Source organism: Sesamum indicum, linkage group LG1, assembly GCF_000512975.1.
Source record: "Sesamum indicum cultivar Zhongzhi No. 13 linkage group LG1, S_indicum_v1.0, whole genome shotgun sequence".
Lineage (NCBI taxonomy): Eukaryota > Viridiplantae > Streptophyta > Magnoliopsida > Lamiales > Pedaliaceae > Sesamum > Sesamum indicum.
This window is the reverse complement of record NC_026145.1, coordinates 9,314,114-9,335,317: the sequence shown is the minus strand read 5'-3', so window position 1 is coordinate 9,335,317 and position 21,204 is coordinate 9,314,114. Positions and strand designations below refer to the sequence as shown.

The 21,204-nt window shown below is 35.2% G+C and overlaps 1 protein-coding gene across 6 annotated transcripts; it reads right to left on the bottom strand.

Moving 5' to 3' along the window:
- On the bottom strand, window positions 743–19,658 carry LOC105160071 (auxin efflux carrier component 7-like). Of its 6 annotated transcripts, none has more exons than XM_020697903.1 (7): window positions 19,370–19,658; window positions 2,897–4,208; window positions 2,493–2,793; window positions 2,330–2,415; window positions 1,739–1,896; window positions 1,390–1,466; window positions 743–1,302 (listed from the first exon to the last, which is right to left on the bottom strand). In XM_020697903.1, exons 2-7 carry the CDS (start codon window positions 4,158–4,160, stop codon window positions 1,236–1,238), a joined length of 1,953 nt encoding a protein of 650 aa, XP_020553562.1. In that variant the 5' UTR covers window positions 4,161–4,208; window positions 19,370–19,658; the 3' UTR covers window positions 743–1,235. The 6 variants fall into 6 exon arrangements, with proteins under 6 accessions (XP_020553562.1, XP_020553566.1, XP_011075647.1 ...); XM_020697907.1 differs by lacking the exon at window positions 2,897–4,208 and adding an exon at window positions 17,828–17,955 and having other exon boundaries at window positions 2,493–2,647; window positions 18,058–19,656; XM_011077345.2 differs by lacking the exon at window positions 19,370–19,658 and adding an exon at window positions 4,635–5,257 and having other exon boundaries at window positions 2,897–4,171.

Sequence of the window (21,204 nt, the reverse complement as noted above, 5' to 3'; positions counted from 1 at the left end):
AGCAGTTAAACAGTAGCTGTTATTTTATAATTTGCAACAATCATTGTACCGGACTTAGGGACGATTTTTTGTCCGTTGAATTACAGTTGTTGTACTTTATTTGTAAATGTCTTAGTAATACAATATTAATAAAACAATAAAATCTTTCCAACTTGTACTGGTTTTTGAGATGGTCATTGTAACATATTTCGTCTTAAATAAAACTTATACTTAGGATCGATTTTTCGCATAATTGCTTAGGTGCGTACTAAAAAACGTTCCAAATTGTACCTCATTTTGGAATAATTATATTAACTGTCATGACGTAATCTACCAATCGTTTTTCAAAAGTTTGGCGTTATTAGATCGAATTGTCTACGCAACTATAGTTAGGGAAAGTTTTTACCTCAATTAAGTTCCATAAAATCAAATTAATTATAAAATAAGTATGATATACATACATTTAATATATAATTGATCACTTTTCTTAAATTAAATATCAATCATATAATTGATCACTTTTCTTAAATTAAATATCAATCATACAATAAGTGTATTACATTCAAATTAGACCAAAGCTTATATGAAATAGAATTTCAGCCACAGCCTGTGACTTATTATGTGCACACAAATTCAGTACATTATGCTATGCGCGTTAAGCAAACCAAAAAATATCAGTAGATAACACTACTTTTATTTGAAAATGGGTTAATATAATTAATAGGGAACGATCCTAAAGTAATTTACATATAACGTGGTCAAGTAGAAAGCAAGCGAAATAAATAAATTAATACACTAATAATCAACAAACCGGAAATAAATCGTGTTCTCGGCCTCTTTAAGACACTAATAGATGGATAGTACGCACTAGATATAATAATGACAAGATTAATCCTAATCAATGAGTAACATGCGCAATGATTAAGGAGAAAAATTCCTATGATAATAATTTCTGCTTCCCTGATTTCTTCTGCGATGTTCCCCTCCACATGTATATATATTATTTTTCTCTACGATTTTATGTTGTCTGCAATTGGGGGCATCATATCCTCACATCAAGGAATCATCTAAACATCTATCCAGCGCTCCAAATTCCAGGGAAGAAGCATTAATATTCTATATACGGGCATGCCTTCTTCACTTTCAAAATCCACTGTTGGTCACTAGTGTTTGTGTTGTTGGTACAGCCACTCAACCCATCAAGCTTTTTAGACACATTCATTCATAAATTTTCTTCAACTCCTTGTCCGAAATTCTTACAGACCAAGAAGGATATAATAGACCAGCGTGATGGGTAACGCTATCAGCATTCCGAATATGACCCTGAAATTTGTCAAAGAGAATGGATCAATTTTTATTAAAATTAGAGATTGAGTTTAATTTAGGCCATCGGCGGTGGAATTTGCTTACGCAGTGCTAAGAATTGCTGGATGAACGTTGTACTCTTTAGCAAAAACAAATGGGACGATCCCTTGCGGAAGTGCAGCCTGTTGGATAAGAATATATGTATATGTATGTTAGAGAACAATTCATACAAATAACATGTCAGAACTTTTAATTAATGCTCAGTTATGATGAATCAACAGCACTAGATGATGTAGGATTGTATTGCAGATAAGCATTTCATGGCTTTGGTGTTAAATGGATTGTGAATCACCATATTATTTAGTTTAGATAATTTAGTTTATGTGAGGTGTAGAAAACGTACAAAAGTTTCACAGCGGACAGTAGAGTTAATTAATGGACAAAGAATAGTAACCTGGACAATTGCGACATGTAGAAGGGTGCCGCGGAGGCCAACAGCAATAGAAGCTGCAGCCATTACTGCTGGGCCGGTGAGAAACCTGACGGCCATGGCGAAGGAAGCCACCGTGTTCCCACATGCGATTATCTTCGGTTGGAGGGCCATAAACAGACCTGTCGACACAAACCAATCCAATCAATCAAATTCCTAAGAAAATTAGTCAATTAAATGTCAACCATCTTTGGTACTACTACACCACTGGTTAAAGGCATCCGTTATAGCCCCCCCCCCCCCCCCCCCCCCCACAAATTCAGGACCGCATACAGAATTGCTGGTGGGCCCCATTCGTTCCATGCCCCTCTCAATTGCATCATCCAATTTTTTTTTTTTTTTAAATACTTGTTGATAACATTGTATCTTGTCACCAAGAATGGATGGTCAAAAAACATTGGAGCTCTTTACTGGAACGTCATATCACCGTACCAACCAAATATGCCAAAAATCCCTAACGATAAGAAATCTAAGCTTTGAGGAAAGAAATTATACCCAGAACGATTAACATTCACATTCAGAAATAGAAACCAGGCCTGGAATTTGAGCACTCACCTAAACTAAACATAGCCATTCCAAGACCAGCATCAGAGAGTATTTTGATTGACTCTTCAAGAATTTTGGGCATATGCACATTCCACCTGAAATTAAATTGTTCCTTGATCAATCACAATTCCTCTACTGTTCAATTAATGATCAAAATTCTTGAGTAGCTTACCGATATGAGACCAAAGACCAGATTAGGCCAATGAGGCTGGAGTAGGTGTTGGGGTTTCGGATAAGTTTACGCCAGACCATGATCAAGATTAGGCGTGTCATGACGCTTGCTGGTGGCATATGCTTCCTGGCTCCGGCATCATCAACTCCAGCCACCTTTGGGTCAAGCTCGGCTGTTGAGCCAGGCCCTAGTTTGGACAGCCCAGTTGCACCCTCCTTTTCTTTATCCTCCTCCCCATGATCTCTCCCTGCACCGGCGAAGCTGAAGTCTTCTCCACCAAGGTCCCCACTTTGCTGAACAGCTTCATTGTAAAAATAGCAGAGTAATCAGACAATTTGCTGACACAGCATTAAAAGTCATTCAATATACATTAATGAGTCAAGAATGGAACACGAAATATTCACCTTTAGCCTCCCCATTTTGAGGATGATCACTAACCAACAACCTGATTTCCTTTGCACCTGGATCGGAGCGCCCTGATTGCTCGGGAGCACCAAAATCAGGGCCGCTAAACACCTGTAGACCGCCACCTCCTTCAGACACCGGGGACGCACTCGAGCTCCATACAAACATGTGAAGCTCTTTCGCATCATGGTTAGTCTTACCTCCCTGAGGCTGGTGCTGCGACTGAACGGTTTTCGAGGTTTTCGGCATTGCCGAAGCAATTTCTGGATTTGGAGCAGGATAAGAAGTTGGCCCAGGCTGTGGCGGAAAGTAACCGAACTTTGGAGAACTGTTCAGGGCTCCTGGAGCAGAGTTCTCTTCGAAATTTGATGGCCGCGGAGTTGGGCCTCTTGATGATTGAACTGAATACATATCAGCTATATTGAAATTGGACAATCTACCCGTGTCAGAATTCCCAAAGTTGGACAATCTCCCCATCCCCATCATTGAGTAAAAATCTTGGTGGTTGAAATTAGACCCTCGGGGAGTTGGGTTTCTTGAAGAACTCAGGCTGTAAATTTCGGCCCCTGTTAAATTTGAGGGTCGAGGAGTTATCCCGGAGAAGGATCCGTGACCAAAGGAGCGCCTGGATGCGTTGGATTTCCTCACAGTGACATGAAGCTTGCCATCATTGCCAATTTCAGCATCAGTTTCAAGAAAATCTTGGCCGTCTAAGGAGACGACGTCGGATTCAACTTTAAAGGACACAATTGAGGCTGCTGTCTCGGGAAACTGCTCCATTATCAGCATTTTTGCGCCACGATACTCGAACAGAAAGAGCAGAAGTGTGTACCAAATGATACATTGGAGCACCACAACTTGGACCATGAGGCTGCCGGAGTATTCACCGTACATGGCAATCAGCAAAGGAATGCCCATCACCAGAGTATTTGGCAGAGTGGAAAGCGAGAAAATGGTTATAGACCATTCAAGGCTGCCATTTTTGGTTAAATTTGCCCACAATCCAAGAACTACAAGCATGATAACCTTTTGCAATGAGTCGGCAGCGATGAAGCGGAAGTTCATAGCATAAATATCGTTCTTGGAAATGAAATGAAAGGAAAGAAGTGGAACAGCGAATATGGCGACGAAGCGGTTGATGCCGGAGCACTGATCTGGGGTGAATATTTTCCACCAGCGGACAGACCCATAAGCCAGGATCATGGCCACATACAGCGGAATCACTGCTGTTAGAACGACGTAAAGATCGTGCCAGCTTATCATGATTTTCTCTGCTTAATTATCCAAGAAAAAGTAAAATAATCAAGTTATTTTCTATGGAATGGGGAGGGAGTAGAGGGGCTGAAAGTGAAGCAAATTAGAAACAGGACAAAAGTTCCTGTCTATTAACTATTTGAATCACGTCAATCAACTTGGAAATTATGAAATACATCCATCTTGCACAACTTTTTTTCGCAGGAATAGAAACAGAATGTCTTAAATTTTATGAACAAAACTTGTGAATTAAAAAATGGATGTGTTAAATCAATGAATCGATAAAGAACATATATTTGAGAAAGTTCAGGACACGAAATTCGGCTTTCAAGTGTATCATTTTGGCAATTTACTCAAGGAACACAATAGTAAAAAAAAAGGACCCAGAATTGGAATAAAATTTGACGAACGGATGCAAAGAGATGTGAAAGTAACCATTCAATTTCATGAAAAATTAGTGGAAATCGGAGAAAGGAAACTTACCTGAAGGAGCTACTGAATCAGGCACCTCAAAGGAAGAGAAATCGAAGCTGAACGACGGACGGACGACAAAGCCAGAGAAAAAAAGAGGAGGGAAAACATGGAAATTTCAATTGAATGAGAACTGTAAAGTAGAAGAATGCGACGTCGTTGTGCGAGATAACACAACAATGCCTATTCCAAAGAAAATATTTCTTACTGCTCCTTCACTGTGCCAGAGTTTATTCGGGTTTTATCTTTAAAAGCTGATTTCTAACTTTACTGACTAAAGGGATGTGTGCTTCTTCTGCTGCACTGCCAAATCAAAGATGAAAGGCGATAGCTTGTGGACACACACAGAGAGAGAGAGAGTGGAATTACAGAAGATAATGTGTATATGTGTGTGTGTATATATAGGGGGAAGTGAAATTGGTTTCGTTTGAGTGACTGATCGAACTGGGCAGGATTTAGGATTATGGGACCAGTTGAACAAGTGATGAGCTGCTGCCCTCCAAAAATATATTTAAGCATATATATATGTGTGTGGTTTTCCGTAAAAAAAATAATATGGGGGAGTTGCGCTGGGCAGGTCTTGGAGGATTGCTGTCAGTGTTACTAATATTTGAATTGGAGCAGAAAATGATAAAGAGAAAATGCAGGACCAGTTCTGAGTTGAGTTACTTTGTTTTATCATGCACTGATGAAGTGTAAGAAGCAAAAACACATGAGCAGGTAATTCTATTACAAACCCCACTTCCATCCCCAACCCAAAAAGGAAAACATAAAAGGAAATCTGTCAGAATTAATATGTGGATAAGAAGTGCAGAGAGAGAAGTGAAATTACTGTATATGTGTGTGTTTGTGTATATATATATAATATTATTAAATTATTTAGTTTATGGAGGTAGCTAGACGTGAAGCAAGCATTTGAATTGAATTGGGGCAGTGAGTCAGTTTTGTGCGTGTTCAAATGGGTCAAGTGTTTCTGACCACAACTTCTTCCTTCTTGGGTCTGTGACTGTGCTGCTGGTGCTGGACCATCTGCCAGCCTTGTCAACCTCAAACCCATACTCCCAAGTCCCCACCCTACCTATATAATCTACTCCTATTCCATATATAACTGCAATAACATTCATGTTACTAATCACATATATATATATATATTTCAATCCTCCAAATGTAATAATTAAGTATATATATGTATTTATGTAGCTACACACTATTTTCTTATATCATTGACTCCACTATACATGAAAACTAAGAGAAATCATGATTATAAATCTCATCCATCATTCTTGTCATCAATTATATATACATGATAGTATGCATGTTGACTTACTGCGTTGATTATATCTAACATCATATTTATATATATAATTGATGCCCATTATAATAACATAATGAGTTCCCCATAATCGATGCATGAAACTAGTTATTATTTTTTTCATAATTAATTATTAATTATTTCCATTCTAGAAGAAAAAAATATATTAAAAAAAATAGGGAAAAGAAAAGACAGAGAGAAAGGAATAAAGTGCAATAGGACCCATAAACAGTGAAAGATGCATATACCAAAATGTGAATGAAAGGTGTATTGTCATAAGTTGGGTTCGTAAAAGCAACTCTTTTTCGTCCCCTTTCTCTCTCTCTCACACCCAACTTTTATGGTCCCAACCATTTTCGCTGGCCCCCTCAACCCCAGACCATGTCCGTTGTTCACCCTACACTCACCATCACCTCTCTAATTTTTCTCTTCTCTCTCTCTCTCTATATATAGAGAGAGATGTAGCTATAGATGTGTGTGTGTGTGTGGAGCTTTTATTTCTTCTTGTTTGCATGTATTTATTCTCATCCAGGCCACGGATTGAATTTTCGTGGTCCAGTACCACTTGCATCAAATTTAATACTTGACACTTACCATTTTAATTTATATATATGGGAAAAATCACAAGACCATGTTACGTATGTACTGTGCTCGGGGTGAATGAAATTTGTCATTAATCTCATGTTTAATATTTATGGATATGCTCTTTCTTTTTTAACTAACAAACTCGTCAATGGTTGGGTGTCAAGTGACTGGATCATATGCATGTTGCATGTTATAGACTGATGAAGAAAGTGCCTACCTACATATATCTACACACTTCTAATTAGTTGAATCTACATTTAGATGGCGACGACACAATGTACTTCACATGTCTAACTGAGAATATATATGGGAGCTGGACGAAAAGGCATACATAGTACAATTGGGTTGAAAAAAATGGGATTTTTCAGCTAGCCGCTGATCACATTTGTTGCTGAGATAGAAAGCAGTAGAAAATATATACATACATGTAAATTTTCAAAGCCTAGGTAGTTTGTGGTTGTGGGGCGGGGCCGGGTCCATATTTCTTTTTCGGGTGCAGAAAGAAAAAAGAAAATGCACAAATCTTTTGTGCCAAACTCAGTCGTGGATCGTCGACCCTACACCAACTTGGAATTCTATCCTTTCAATAATGCAGCCCAAAAATGTTTAGGAATCAATCACTACCTATATACATATTTCACCCAAGAATTAATGTCTTACCTGATCCGCTCCATATATACATGATGAGGAGAATTACACAATTACTGAAATACTCCCCTATTTTCAGCATAATTACTGTATCCTATGACTGCCCCTATGACTGCGCATGATGGGACCCACTGTACAGTTGCAGCAGCGGCGGCTGCAGGTCTGGCAGATGATGACGTGGCGCGCCTCCACTGGAGCCACGTGTACCAAATACAGAGGGTATCGTACCGGTATAAATACCTTCATTTATGGCATTTCAAATACGCCTTGATCACCTACTTTTACCACCAATTTATGCTCTAATTCGATCCCTTTACCTTATTTTCGACCCCACCTTTTCTAACTTAACCATCGGAGGGCCATCGCCGAGGGCTTCTCGGCTAGTCTGACGTTTGCTGTGTTCTCAGGATCCACTTCAGCTAGCTTAAAAGAGGGAGTCAGCGATCACGACCCAGCTATTCGACCTAGCGACCCCGATCCGGAAGTCCTAATTTTGAGCGACCTACATCAATACAATTATTAAAACCAATTCATTAATTACTTCTAATCTGCCAATTAATCTACTTACATCTTACTTAATAATTCATTAATCTACTTCTAATCTGCCAATTAATAATTTCTTTTACTTAATTATTAATTTTCCTCTCCCTTTATAGAAATTAAAAGGAAAAAAATAACTCTAAAATTTTCACATAATTAAGCATGGTGTATAAATGTGCATATGATGTGAGGCGTGCGACCGCCATTTCCTAGCCATACGATCATCATATTATAGAGGTGGATGGGGACAATTAATTAATGGACGTCTACATCGGAAGCCATATATGCATGCGTCCATGCGCTTGCTTATAACACTAGTACTTCTCCCCATGTATTCATTGATTCAAGCAATTACATGCATGTAATACATATGTTGCATTATTGATGTCTTTCCCATATATCATGGATATCTATGCACGTATGTAAGGTCATCGTCCCTTCTCCTTGGCTCCCTGTCGTCAATTAGAATCTATATGTCGACTAATCAGTTTGAATAGATTGATCGACTTAGTTCTCTCTCTCCCTCCCTCTCTCTCTCTCTCTGCAGATGATTGAATAAATGAACTGGGTGGATGCCCGTTTCACAGCTTTTATCTCGATGCCCAAACAGTCGGATCCACACACTAAAATTATTATTTTTTACTGCTCAATATTGATAATTAACTTGTCTTACTGTACGTACGTACAAACCAATCAATCTAGTAAACATGGTTCGACACTATAATTAATCATTATTTATGTCGGGCTAGACTTATGAGTAATTTATTACATGAATTTGAAAGAAAATGACAATGTAGGCTGTCTAATTAAAATTTAGGGCAAATATATATATAGGATTGGTCATACTTGAGGCATTTTATGGCCAAACACCATGACATATATGTATCTACATTCATGATTAAGAGCATGATCGCGACTTAGTAATGATGTCCTCGGTTTACTTATTAATATTGAGGTTCCATGACTTTTCAAATACTTGTAACATCATGGTAAATTCTTACAAGATTTAAAAACAAAATATCCATAATGTAGGCAACAAGAGTATGAAGATGAAGATGATGATGTTATTTTTATAGATAGAGGAATTTAAGAATATTAATCGGAGGGTGGGTACAAAACAAAAGCATGAATATATATAATGGTGAGACATGGAGAGGGACCGATGTGTCTTTAAGGCAAAAGAACAAGAGCAAGTTCATTGCAAACTTGTATGTGATGGATTCAATAAGCTCAAACAAAACTCATATAACTTCAAGGAGATGGAGACGAAAGACAAGGAAAAGGATATATGTAAACTAGCTAGCTAGGGATGGAGTGGAGAGCTCTCATCACATCTATTACCATATATCTCCTCCAATTGCATGTGTTTAAATTTGGAAAAAAATGCAAGCAATTTCATGTGATATTATAAATAAGTAAATTATCATCTTATGAAATAATATATTATTCCACCCTTAATATATTTTGGAATGTAGCAATTTACCTCTATATTTTTTAAAATAAAGGAATTTACTTTCATAGACAATGGCTAAATTATTTTATTTTAAAAAATATAAAATGGGTAAATTGCTATTTTTTTTATAGAGAAGTAATTTATTTATTACAATATCACATAGAAGTAAATTGTATTAAACCCGTTAAAATTTATCTACATTTCAAGAATCAATTAAGAAATAAAAAATTCCAAGGGTTTCGTTTGCTTCAGGATTATAGAAATATAGATTTTCCTTTCAACAAATTATTTACACATTAAAAAATGTTTTATCCTTGTATTAATAATCATTTTTTTAGTTAATAAAATAAAATCCAAAATTTATTTTATACTTCATTAATACATGCATGAAACCAAATGTTTTTTTTTTTTAAAAAAACGAAAAAAACAATGTAGGGTAAACTAAACGTGTATGTTGTTGTCTGATCGATATAAATATGAAATAAAAAATTAAAAAAAGAAATGAGAAATCTAAATTAAACCTAGAAAAACAGGGCAGGACGGGAATTAATTAATTGAGAGGGGAGGGGATGGTCAGGTCAACTACATCTACATGAAGGTGCGGTTCGTGGGAAGTCGTGCACAACAAGTGCGTCGTAGGGCGTGACTATGCGAATTTCCTGAACACCCCACGTGACCCTCGCTCTTCGTAATTCTGAACGACCAATCGTTTTCGCGGTATGTTGGTTTTCCCGCGATTGATATTCCTGAAATACCCCTCCGCGAAAGATGTATGCAATTTCTTAGTGGTCAAAACAGACAATTTGGTTTCCCGAAACCTCATCGGCTTCTGCAGCAGATGGCGCGTTTGCCCAAATATTGGCGGATCGCGTGAAATCCAAAGGCTTAGAGATGTGTAGAGAGTGAGTTGAGCACTCAAATACTCATGATGATAATATGAGGATGAGGATGAGGTGCTTGTGTCCCCCTCCAATACGGCACCGCATCATCGTAGTCTATGGAATTAGGGGCTTTGGATTTGCCAAATCACTCACTATATTCCATGTCTTTTCATTGGTGCGATTGTCGCTTAATCTCCTCATCAACGCTTTACATTTTCTTTCTCTTTCTTCGGATCAATCAATCAATCAATGTTAATACGGTAATCGTAATGTTTCCGGTTGGTTGCTGCCAACAAATTCCTTCATTATCATTATTATTATTATTATTATTATTATTTGGGCTCATCTTATATTTAAAGAAAAAAATTATATATAAAATATGTATAAAGTGAATTATATCATAACATATGATATCAATTTATAATAAAATATTTGATTTGTGTAATTGGAGCTGATGTGATATTTTCTTATTATAAATGAATTGATCATCACATGCAATATTTGGCTAAAAATTCATGTATATCTTTTTTTTATATGAACAATAGCTTTAAAATCAAGAGTATTCACGGTATGAAGTTTTTTCTTTTTGCTTGATTTGTAATATTTTTTTATTATCTTATTTTTCTTCATAGTTCATATATATATATATATATATATATTATTTTTTGTGTGTATCTTCAAGTCCACAAAAAACAAAGAAAGGAAAAGAAAAGAAGAACTCGACCAGGTATGAAATATTTTTTCGCTTTTATTTTTAATGTTCTTTTATTATCTTATTTTGTTTTATGGTTCATATTATGTGATTTTTGGTATTAATACGATCTTTAAGTCCACAAAAAATGAAAAAAAGAAAAACGAAAGTGCTCAAGCAGGTATGAAATATTTTTTTCACTTAATTTTTAATATTTTTTTTGTTAACTTTTTTTTGTTTTATAATTCATATTATGTGATTTTCTATAAGTTAATTATACATTTTAAAAATTAAAAGCAGATTACAAGTACCAAAATGTATGGAAGTTTTGATTTACCTTACATCTCAATTAAAAGTATATTATAAATTCCTTGAAAAATTATAATAATTTATTAACAGAAAATTACCCAAAAAGTAATATTTAACAACAAATGTTACCCAATAATTCGTATCCAACATACATATGATTTAAAATAAAAAATTATAGAAAATGCACGAAAATTAACAAAAAAAATTACAGAAAATAAACAAAATTTTCAGAAATTGTTATTTTCAAAAGTTACATAAATATATATTTCTAAAAATTACATAAAACATTCTGAAATTACAGCAAAATGTACAAAAATTAACAAAATTAAAATTACATACAATTTATGAAATTAATGGTGAATGTAAAGTATATTATAAATTGCTTGGAAAATTATAATAATTTGTTAACAAAAGATTACTCAACAAATACTATTTAACAACAAATGTTACCCAATAATTCATATCCAATATACATATGATTTGTGTGCTTTTATTGATAAATGACCTTCCTTAATATTCTTTATTTTTATAATGAATTCTTAAATTAGATTTATATAATTTCTTTTGAACATCATCAGTATTTTTCACTTATTTCACCTAATCAAGCCATTTTTTACTTATAAAATTAATTTTTAAGTTATATGTATTTTTTATTGGTTTGTCTCAAAAAATTAATTACATATAAATCTTGATTTTAAAAAAATATAGCTTGCCTGTGGTATGCATGAAAATATTTATATCCTTTTATAAATAATCTCCGTGCATAGCACGGGGCACACCCTAGTAGGGTAATATATGAGCTCTTGATATTGCAAACCTAAGAATTAGGTGAACACAAAGTTTACATAAAACGCAATTAACTAGCATAAATATCAAAAGCGTGGTTCAGGTAAATGGTAATTGAAATAGGGTCTTTATAGTAAAAAGAAAGGGGGGTGGTTGAAATTAGATTGACATTAGCCCACTAATTTGTGCATGCTATTTTTGGCTTGGCAGTAATAAAGCAAGAGTTGAGGGGCGCATAACAATACAAACACTCTAATATTCCTTTTCTTGGCAATTATTCTAATCTTTTAAGTACCCATTTAATGCTTGTCAATTTTTCACACTGCTCAATAATTAGGAAAATGAAGCAACCATATTATGTCTTTCCAATGTATGGTCTCAAATTCTTTTTCGATGCTCTGCTCTCTGCTCTCTGCTGGTCCAATTTTGAGTACGTACAATATATATAATTTTATGCAATATATTTAAAATTTATCTCTTTTATATTACATAATTTAGAAAGTATTATGATTTTAATTAAGATTTAGAAACATAAATTGATGTAATTAATTCTGACGGGGAGAAGAAAAGAAAGAAAATGGAGATGTTAACCCTACAAAATAATTGTGGAGAGGAATGGTAGTGAGATGTTGAATGAATTGAAGCATTCATGTGTGGAATCACATGCAAAGTATTTTTCTTTTCATCATCATCATCATCATCATATATCATGCATCATACATTTATATTATATAAAAAGAAAAAGACCGTTTTCTCTCCAAACGGCAGTTATTACATAACAACACCAATTTTATCATTATATCAATTATACCCCTAAGTTAATTTTTTTTCTTTGTTGTTTTCTTTTTTTAAAAAAAAAAATATCATGCATTAGTTTTTACTTATTCATAATACACGTGTTACGACGACTAATATATAAAAAAATAACGATTTGAATGGTTGGACCACAACCACCCTACCAATAGTGACTCCTCACATAAGGTAGGATTATGGGCGCATCAATGATCAATCACACACCATCCTAAACCAAAAGCAAACCTCCTTTTCACTCTCTTATTTTTAACAAATATATATCTCTTCTCCCTATAAACTTCTAATTACTCAAATTCAACTAACACTAAAAAAAAAAAAAAAAATGGGATTTCGGGCAAGTTGAGGAATGGCACATAAATCCCTCCTCTGTCTGATGGTTGGCATATCACGTTATTTATCCAGTAGTAACTTCTGAAGCATACAACCATTGTAGGCAAGGGGTAATCAATAGATACTTAAGAATGACATATGAAGTCTTCTTAAGGTTAGAATTTCGCTCCTTGGTTGGCTTGTATCTAACTTCTCCACAAAACTTGTCACTATGTTTGTTTTCATTTTCAATTTATTTTCGAGACAAGTCAAAACATACCTAATGTCTGCCATCATTCAAAAATACCTTATTTAGGTGTTTTTAACTGTTTTAGTATAAATGCATACATATATATATACACACACATATACATAAATATATATAAAAAACACATGATTTGACAATGAATAGTAATTTTTGTCTCCCAAAATACAACATTAAACATATAATACTTATTTTAAATTATCTCCAAAAATAAATCCAAACATACATACTATCTCTAACACACACTTATTTATCTTTGTTTTTCTCTCTCTATCTCCACAAAATACAACAAAATACTCAGAAAACGAATTCAAACATTATGGTAGTAGTCCAGATCAATGTCGTCGTTTCAGTACAACATGCAACCATTCTTACACGTATCAATTTTCTCAACAAGTAAATTCAAGTCTCTTATCAACTTCTTCATACTATAATAAACCATGTGGAGGGTGTGATCAGCCCATTAGGGCACTATAAGATCAGCCCACTAGGATATTCGATCATATATATGTTGAGAAATATGGCCCTCGGTTATTCACCAACTCAGCAACAGATGCTATTTGAGATTGAGTGCAATCGTTTCCCAACGGATGCTCGGCAGCATGTACTACATCGTGAAAATCGATCTACCAATTCAGACATATTTTCATAGGTGCCTCAACTATAATATGAACTAGGCTCGGTATCATTAGGATACGACCTCGTACCATCATCAGACACATTATCCTTGTTATAACTAGAAGACTAGAAATCCGGTCTGGTGGCATCGAAACCATCCGCTGCGTGCAATCCATCTGTGTTGCATTACCCCATTACGTACTGGTACCCACCTCCTCATGAGAAATGGGAGTTTGCTTCTCTTGTAAAAGGGCAGCGGTGACAACCCCAAAATACTCCTGCACCCTCTCCTCGCCATGAGAAGTCCAATTATAATACTCCGGCATAAAATTTTTTGTATATAAGTAAAAATTTACCTCGTTCGAGATTTTGAAAACTTCATTTTTGCATTTTCGATAAGGATACTTAATTTTTTGACCATCCATATATAAATATTGAGACTTGACCCATTTTATAAATATATCAACACCATCCTCAAATTTTGGAGTAAAACCCGTCCTACTCATCAGGTTCTTTTCATACATCCATCTCCTCAATTTTCTTAATATGATAAGTTCTACATACACACACATGTATATTATAATATTAAATTTAATTGACAAAATTTCAACAAATATAATTAATTGACAAATAAAGGTTTAAAGTTGTTATCTGATCAAAATAACTTCAAGTATCAACGAGAATTTGAGAGAGATTGACGAATAAGAGTATAAAAATATTAGTGAGATAGTGAGAGATCAAAAAAATTCGAGAGAGATTGAGAAAATAGAGAGGAAACAAAGAGAATGAATGAAGATAGTGAGATTAAATAGAAAGAGAGGAACACACACACACACACACACACACACACACATATATATATATAGGAAAAATTGGAACATGCTTTGGAATGGGTACTGGAAGATATATTTAGCAGTTAAAAAGTAGCTGTTATTTTACAATTTGCGACATTGGACCGGACTTAGGAACGGCTTTTTGTCTGTTGAATTATAGCTGTCGTACTTTATTTGTAAAGTTTTAGTAATACAATATTAATAAAATAATAAAATCGTTCCAACTTGTACCGGTTTTCGAGATGGTCATTGTAACACATTTCGTCTTAAGTAAAACTTATATTTAGGATCTCATTTTTTGCATAATTGCTTAGATGTGTACTAAAAAATCGTTCCAAATTGTATCTTATTTTGGAATACATGTACTAACTGTTATCTTTTAGACATCAATTATCTCACATATAGGAACAGTCAACGCAAGATCATTCCTAATTCTGATAATGTGTTTCAGACAGAGTCCAAGCATTTATTGTTATTATGTTGGAATGGTAGTGGGAGCTGACATTATAACTGTAATTTTGAAACACATGTTGGCACGGTTTGACTGTTATAAAAAGCTTATAAAAAATGGGGATCATGACGTCATCTACCAAAATTCCATTTCTATTGTATTTAAATACCCGTTCCAATATGAAACGGGCTTTAAAATGGTCAGCTAATTTGTGCTAAATCCGCCTTTTTTGTAATGTAAATAGAAGATCTCTCATTAAATATATATCTTTATAAGGTATTTTTTGAATTTATTGGACCTGTTAAATTTTATTTTAAAAATAATTTGTTAAATTATTTATTAAAATAATTATAATTTAATGGGATTTTGTCGAAGCCAATCCACACTAAAATCCCATATCCCATCTAAGAAGAATCCCAAAGTGCTTTTGTGCCAAAAAGTAGATAATGCATGCTTTTAAAAAATATATCCCTTTGCTACTACCTTCCAATCGTTTTTCAAAAGTTTGGCGATATTAGATCGAATTCTCTACGCAACTACAGTTTGGAAAAGTTTTTACCTAATTAAATTCGATCGAATCAAATTAAATATAAAATAAATATGATATATATGTTTATTATATAATTGATCACTTTTCTTAAATTAAATATCAATCATACAATAAATGTGTTACATTTATCATATAATTAATTTAAATTAGATCAAAGCTAATATGAAATAGAATTTCAGCCGTAGCCTGTACACAAATTCAGTACATTATGCTATCCGCGTTAAGCAAACCAAAAAATATCAGTAGATAACACTACTTTTATTTGAAAATGGGTTAATATAATTAATAGGCAACGATCCTAAAGTAATTTACATATATCGTGGTCAAGTAGAAAGCAAACAAAATAAATTAATACACTAATAATCAACCAATCGGAAATAAATCGTGTTCTCAGCCTCTTTAAGACACTAATAGATGGATAGTACGCACTAGATATGTAATAATGACAAGATTAAGCCTAATCAATGAATAAGATGCGCAATGATTACGGAGAAAAATTCCTATGATAATTAGTTCTGCTTCCCTGATTTCTTTTGTGCTGTTCCCCTCCACATGTATATATATTATTTTCCTCTATGATTTTATGTTGTCTGCAATTGGGGGCATCATATCCTCACATCAGGGAATCATCTAAACAGCTATCCAGGGCTCCAAATTCCAGGGAAGAAGCACTAATATTCTATATACGGGCAAGGCTTCTTCACTTTCAAAATCCACTATTGGTGCACTAGTGTTTGTGTTGTTGGTACAGCCACTCAACCCATCAAGCTTTTTAGACACATTCATTCATAAATTTTCTTCAACTCCTTGTCCGAAATTCTTATAGACCAAGAAGGATATAATAGACCAGCGTGATGGGTAACGCTATCAGCATTCCGAATATGACCCTGAAATTTGTCAAAGAGAATGGATCAATTCTTATTAAAATTTGAGATTGAGTTTAATTTAGGCCATCGGCGATGGAGTTTGCTTACGCAGTGCTAAGAATTGCTGGATGAACGTTGTACTCTTTAGCAAAAACAAATGGGACGATCCCTTGCGGAAGTGCAGCCTGATTGATAAGAATATATATATATATATATGTATGTTAGAGAACAATTCATATAAATAATATGTCAGAACTTTTAATTAATGCTGAGTTATGATGAATCAACAGCACTAGATGATGTAAGATTGTATTGCAGATAAGCATTTCATGGTTTTGGTGTTAAATGGATTGTGAATCACCATATTATTTAGTTTAGATAATTTAGTTTATGTGAGGTGTAGAAAACATACAAAAGTTTCACGGCGGACAGTAGAGTTAATTTATGGGGAAAAAGGAATAGCAACCTGGACGATTGCGACATGTAGAAGGGTGCCGCGGAGGCCAACAGCAATAGAAGCTGCAGCCATTACTGCTGGGCCGGTGAGAAACCTGACGGCCATGGCGAAGGAAGCCACCGTGTTCCCACATGCGATTATCTTCGGTTGGAGGGCCATAAACAGACCTGTCGACACAAACCAATCCAATCAATCAAATTCCTTCCCCCCCCCCCCCCCACAATTCAGGACCGCATGCAGAACTGCTGGTCAGCCCCAATCGTTCCATGCCCCTCTCAATTGCATCATCCAATTTTATTTTTTTTTTAAATACTTGTTGATAACATTGTATCTTGTCACCAAGAATGGATGGTCAAAAAATATTTGAGCTCTTTACTGGAACGTTATATCACCTTACCAACCAAATATGCCAAAAATCTCTAACGATAAGAAATCTATGCTTTGAGGAAAGAAATTATACCTAGAATGATTAACATTCACATTCGGAAATAGAAACCAGGCCTGGAATTTGAGCACTCACCTAAACTAAACATAGCCATTCCAAGACCAGCATCAGAGAGTATTTTGATTGACTCTTCAAGAATTTTGGGCATATGTACATTCCACCTGAAATCACATTGTTCCTTGATCAATCACAATTCCTCTACTGTTCAATTAATGATCAAAATTCTTGAGTAGCTTACCGATATGAGACCAAAGACCAGATTAGGCCGATGAGGCTAGAGTAGGTGTTGGGGTTTCGGATAAGTTTACGCCAGACCATGATCAAGATTAGGCGTGTCATGACGCTTGCTGGTGGCATATGCTTCCTGGCTCCGGCATCATCAACTCCAGCCACCTTGGGGTCAAGCCCCAGTTTGGACAGCCCAGTTGCATCCTCCTTTTCTTTATCCTCCTCCCCATGATCTCTCCCTGCACCGGCGAAGCTGAAGTCTTCTCCACCAAGGTCCCCACTTTGCTGAACAGCTTCATTGTAAAAATAGCAGAGTAATAAGACAATTTGCTGACACAGCATTAAAAGTCATTCAATTACATTAATTAGTCAAGAATGGAACACGAAATATTCACCTTTAGCCTCCCCATTTTGAGGATGATCACTAACCAACAACCTGATTTCCTTTGCACCTGGATCGGAGCGCCCTGATTGCTCGGGAGCACCAAAATCAGGGCCGCTAAACACCTGTAGACCGCCACCTCCTTCAGACACCGGGGACGCACTCGAGCTCCATACAAACATGTGAAGCTCTTTCGCGTCATGGTTAGTCTTACCTCCCTGAGGCTGGTGCTGCGACTGAACGGTTTTCGAGGTTTTCGGCATTGCCGAAGCAATTTCAGGATTTGGAGCAGGATAAGAAGTTGGCCCAGGCTGTGGTGGAAAGTAACCAAACTTTGGAGAACTGTTCAGGGCTCCTGGAGCAGAGTTCTCTTCGAAATTTGATGGCCTCGGAGTTGGGCCTCTTGATGATTGAACTGAATACATATCAGCTATATTGAAATTGGACAATCTACCCGTGTCAGAATTCCCAAAGTTGGACAATCTCCCCATCCCCATCATTGAGTAGAAATCTGAGTGGTTGAAATTAGACCCTCGAGGAGTTGGGTTTCTTGAAGAACTCAGGCTGTAAATTTCGGCTCCTGTTAAATTTGAGGGTCGAGGAGTTATCCCGGAGAAGGATCCGTGACCAAAGGAGCGCCTGGAGGCGTTGGATTTCCTCACAGTAACATGAAGCTTGCCATCATTGCCAATTTCAGCATCAGTTTCAAGAAAATCTTGGCCGTCTAAGGAGACGACGTCGGATTCAACTTTAAAGGACACAATTGAGGCTGCTGTCTCGGGAAACTGCTCCATTATCAGCATTTTTGCACCACGATACTCGAACAGAAAGAGCAGAAGTGTGTACCAAATGATACATTGGAGCACCACAACTTGGACCATGAGGCTGCCGGAGTATTCACCGTACATGGCAATCAGCAAAGGAATGCCCATCACCAGAGTATTTGGCAGAGTGGAAAGCGAGAAAATGGTTATAGACCATTCAAGGCTGCCATTTTTGGTTAAATTTGCCCACAATCCAAGAACTACAAGCATGATAACCTTTTGCAATGAGTCGGCAGCGATGAAGCGGAAGTTCATAGCATAAATATCGTTCTTGGAAATGAAATGAAAGGAAAGAAGTGGAACAGCGAATATGGCGACGAAGCGGTTGATGCCGGAGCACTGATCTGGGGTGAATATTTTCCACCAGCGGACAGACCCATAAGCCAGGATCATGGCCACATACAGCGGAATCACTGCTGTTAGAACGACGTAAAGATCGTGCCAGCTTATCATGATTTTCTCTGCTTAATTATCCAAGAAAAAGTAAAATAATCAAGTTATTTTCTATGGAATGGGGAGGGAGTAGAGGGGCTGAAAGTGAAGGAAACAGCCGTTATATAACTGTTACTGTCTAAAGGGATATATGCTTCTTCTGCTGCACTGCCAAATCAAAGAGAAAAGACGATAGCTTGTGGACACACACACACACACACACACAGAGAGAGAGAGAGTGAGAGAGTGGAATTACAGAAGATAATGTGTGTATGTGTGTGTCTATATATAGGGGGAAGTGAGATTGGTTTCGTTTGAGTGACTGATCGAACTGGGCAGGATTTAGGATGATGGGACCAGTTGGACAAGTGATGAGCTGCTGTCCTCCAAACCTTTCGTTCTTTCTTTCTTTCTTTCAATTACAGCTACTTTCCATATAATTATAAATATCTCTTTATTAATAATTTGGGGCAAAAATTGACTATGTTCTATTTCTTCTCAAGTCTAGAATAAGGATTTAATGTTAAAGGAGGATTTCCCTCCTCCGTACGTTTACTAATGTTTTTTTTGGTACAAAATCAATCTTTATCAACTTTCCTAATTGTGTTTATCATCTGAAATTTTCATAATCGTCTAATCATATACGCTCTCCTAAGCCCTCAGACAACATCATCATTGCTCATCAATGTTTTAATTGCGTGATTGTACCTCCAACTTTAAAGGATTCAATGCGGAGCCCACTTCACCACATAATTACACACATATAATTAAATAACTCAATCTAATTTTACTATTTTGTATGATTCTAATATAATGAAAATTTCAAGTGATTTGCATATAATTATGTTTTTATTAATATGTAATAATATTAAAATAGATAACAAAACCATATTGATTAGGGATATTAATTAACATCATTCTTACCTAAAATTTGATATAATTACATATAAACTTATTATAGTTTAAAAAATTGCACCTAGTATCCCTAACCTTTGTCTCCATCCAACAAATAGGTCCATATGTAAGTAAAGTTCATAGAATTAGCTGACATTAGCAAATAAATTGAGTGAAAATCGATGTTACACCCTTAATTGACTTACAAACTTGTTGTATGTCAAACGAATCTTTTTTAACCAAACTTTCTTTATAAAAGTTAAGATGTACCTCATCACATATATTGGCGTGTTAAAATATTTAAGAGTAGTTTGGTTAGCAAAAACTTGTTTAACCTTTAATAAATTAGTAATAAATCAATTGCGGGTAATATGAATTTTCATTCTTTTTTTTTTCGCAAATATAGGTAAAGCTCGTGAATTTTGACTCATAAATAAATCTAATTTTTGGAGGGAAACAAATATTAGAGGTATTAGATGTAATTTTTGAAATTATATAAAATCTAGATATAATTATATCAAACATGAGAGGAGCGCATTATAATTATCTTTGTTAATTATTTTCTCTTACAAACGACGGCAATGTATATGGAAATGGGGGTGATTAACTATATATAAATAGTGATAATCCAAGTCCATGAGTGATTGAGTTGAGTGTCAAACATTATTTTGAATAAATGAGGCGTAACAACAGTTCCACGAGAAAATGATATGCCAAGATATTTGGGTTAAATCCATTTTGATATAACAAAATATCAAAAATCCCCTTATAAAATTTTTAATATCAAAAATCACCCCTAAATTACCAATAAATAATCACACAGCCCCCTGATCAATTTGAATCTATTTTTTTAAAAACAATGACTAAAATACCCTTCTAGTCAAACCGGTCAACTAGGCTTATTAATATATAATTATTTTAATTTATAATTTTTAACATATATTTATAATACATATAATTATAATTTATAAAAAAAATTAAAAAATAACAATTATACCCCATTCCCCCCC

Bases quoted from the DNA above. Each gene is read 5' to 3' on its own strand.
- LOC105160071 (XM_020697903.1), bottom strand. From the start codon at position 4,160: ATGATAAGCTGGCACGATCTTTACGTCGTTCTAACAGCAGTGATTCCG. The intron at 2,794-2,896 runs GTGAATATTTCG...TTTACAATGAAG, and splicing joins TCAAAATGGGGAGGCTAAAG to CTGTTCAGCAAAGTGGGGAC. The intron at 1,303-1,389 runs GTAAGCAAATTC...GACAAATTTCAG, and splicing joins CCAGCAATTCTTAGCACTGC to GGTCATATTCGGAATGCTGA.